Raw genomic sequence first — 2,445 nt, 5'->3', positions numbered from 1 at the left:
AAGGCCATTTGTCTTTTCCTCCTTCCATTACCATCCTTTTTTCTGAGCCAAAGCCTCCACCACTCTCCTTCTCAACCTATGAAAGCTCATACCTCCTATTTAGATTTACCCCCACATCAATAATTAATTATGTGGGGGAGTGATCGTCACACAATTACTCTTTTGGATTGTGTAGTTCTATGATTTTTTTCCGACTCCAATTAGGCTCAAGGGCTTGGAATGATCTCGAATCACACGTGTCATGTGGGCATAACATCATGCGTCTCATAACATGTTAGCGTTTTGTTAGCATCCCTTCATTATGTAATGCAAGATAACAATAAATTTAACGACATGAGATAGACGGAACTCTGACGATGATGTTATTTCTTATACAATTTCTTTTGTATGATGATATTTTATGAAACTCGCACTCGTCAATATCATTTCTTGAACTTGGGCATTTGTTAATGACATATCTAGGATGTTCTCTTTCATATTACAAGACATTCTTATTCTCCTTAGATATAGATCAAATGGCGCAATAATTTAACCTCAATTTAAGCAGCCATGACAAACTAACCCCATGCACCCTTACCCCCGCAGGCCACACCACCCCAATCCATCCGTACGTCTTCTATAAGTAGAAGAAACTAATCCCCTATCCCATTGGATTTTGATCCAACAGCATTTGCTGATAAATAGTGCAAATAAGTCATTACAAATATAAATTAATGGAGTAAATTATATTTCTTAACGCAAGACTTTCTACCATTGGCTAGATTCATATGGATGCTAATAAATCTAGACACATATACAAATTATATACATTCATCAATGAATGAATTTAGGTTTGGCTAGAAAGTCTTATAATATGTAACGGAGGTAGTATGTAACTTCATTCATTTGGTAGAAAGCAAAAGAATGCACATCTAATATTACAAACATATCCCTCATCCCTGCTGATACCATATAAATAGATACAAGTACAAACTGAAACTCCTCTGGATGAAAAAGCTAATGTTTCACCTGAATCTCAAACACATTATTATGCAGACAAACTGACAGGCCGGGCAGCAAATCATCATCATGTTCGTCGTTGCCTAGTTCGCCGGAGGGGTGGGGTTGTGGTACTCCGGCGCCGGCTGCGGCTTCGGCTCAGGCTTGGGCTCCGGCTTAGGCTCAGGCTTGGGTGGCACCGGCTTCTTGTGGAAGTGGTCGAAGAAGTGCTTCTCCTTCTTGTGGAAGTGGTCGAGGAAGGGGTGCTCCGGCTCGGGCTTCGGCTTGGGCGGCTCCGGCTTGGGCTCGGGCTTCGGTGGCACGGGCTTCTTGTGGAAGTGGTCGATGATCTTCTTCTTGATCGGGCCGCAGATGGTCGCCGACGCGCATAATGCTGATGGGTAGTGGGTCTTGCCGGCGACGGCGACGAAGGTGCCCTCAGACTGGGGAATGATCTTGGACGGCTCCTGGCCGGGGCATGGCTCGTTGGCGGCGCTGTGGAGCTGGGCGACGCAGTCGGAGCTGTGGAGGTCAGCGTCGAGGGGGACGCTGAATGCGCCGGTGCCGTCGAGCTTGCCGGCGGCCTTGCTCTCGTACTCGCCATTGCTGTTCTTGCACTTGATCGCCACCTGGAGACCTGAGGAAAAATATTCATGAGCTGCATGTATCTTCTCTGGATCGATGATCAATGTAGCTGCACGCATTGTGAAAAATTACGTACTCTTGAAAGCATCCTCGGCTTTCATGTTCTTCCTGGTGCAGTCGGCGCACTTGGCCGTGCCGACGACGACCGACGCCGCCTCGCCATGAACGGCGGCCGCCATCAGGACGGCGCAAACGCCGAGGAGAACTAGTCCCCGAGGAGCACCCGCCATTGCTGAACCCTAGCTAGCTAGCAGGCTCTGTCTTGCTGCTGCTGATCTGTGGATGGATGGATCGATGAACTGAAAGGCGAGGCAACGCGAGGTTTATATAGGCATTGATCGATCGATCGATGAAATAATCGATGGATGAAATTATCAGTTTGGCGCCGAATTTGTAGATGGGAGAATTAAGGCCGGCCGCCCAAACTGAATGATTTGATCGATCACGTACGTCCAATATCGCTCATATCATCGCTCGATCGATCTACCTGTGCTGTGCCTACGATCGACATGATATATAATCCATCGATCGGTTGGTATACGTAGGATCCACGCACTGCTTTTATGCATGCATGATGACATGAGTACAATAATCGCAATGGTCCTTATAAACTGCGGGTGAGACATTACTTTCTGCAGTGTGTACTGATCGATGATTAATTGATCTGGAGTTCTTTTACCTACATTAGTTTTTTGTTTTTTAAACTTTTGCGGACACACTTACTAAACTATTAACGGTGTAATATTTTATAAAATGGTTCATCATCTCACATTTATAGAGTATATTTTCTATTGTCTAGTAATTAATTTCATCATTTGCACT

The 2,445-nt window shown here is 45.4% G+C and overlaps 1 protein-coding gene across 1 annotated transcript; it reads right to left on the bottom strand.

Moving 5' to 3' along the window:
* Window positions 1-849: 849 nt before the first annotated feature.
* LOC102720633 (proline-rich protein 4-like) lies at window positions 850-2,081 on the bottom strand. Its single transcript, XM_006661574.3, has 2 exons — window positions 1,700-2,081; window positions 850-1,615 (listed from the first exon to the last, which is right to left on the bottom strand). The coding sequence occupies exons 1-2, from the start codon at window positions 1,851-1,853 to the stop codon at window positions 1,083-1,085; spliced, it is 687 nt and encodes a 228-aa protein (XP_006661637.2). The 5' UTR covers window positions 1,854-2,081; the 3' UTR covers window positions 850-1,082.
* Between the last annotated feature and the right edge of the window lie 364 nt (window positions 2,082-2,445).

The sequence above is a fragment of the Oryza brachyantha genome, chromosome 10, assembly GCF_000231095.2.
Source record: "Oryza brachyantha chromosome 10, ObraRS2, whole genome shotgun sequence".
NCBI lineage: Eukaryota > Viridiplantae > Streptophyta > Magnoliopsida > Poales > Poaceae > Oryza > Oryza brachyantha.
This window is presented reverse-complemented; position numbering and strand designations above follow the sequence as displayed.

Coding starts and splice junctions, on each gene's coding strand:
- LOC102720633 (XM_006661574.3), bottom strand. CDS start 1,853: ATGGCGGGTGCTCCTCGGGGACTAGTTCTCCTCGGCGTTTGCGCCGTC. Junction 1,616..1,699: donor AGCCGAGGATGCTTTCAAGA/GTACGTAATTTT, acceptor ATTTTTCCTCAG/GTCTCCAGGTGGCGATCAAG.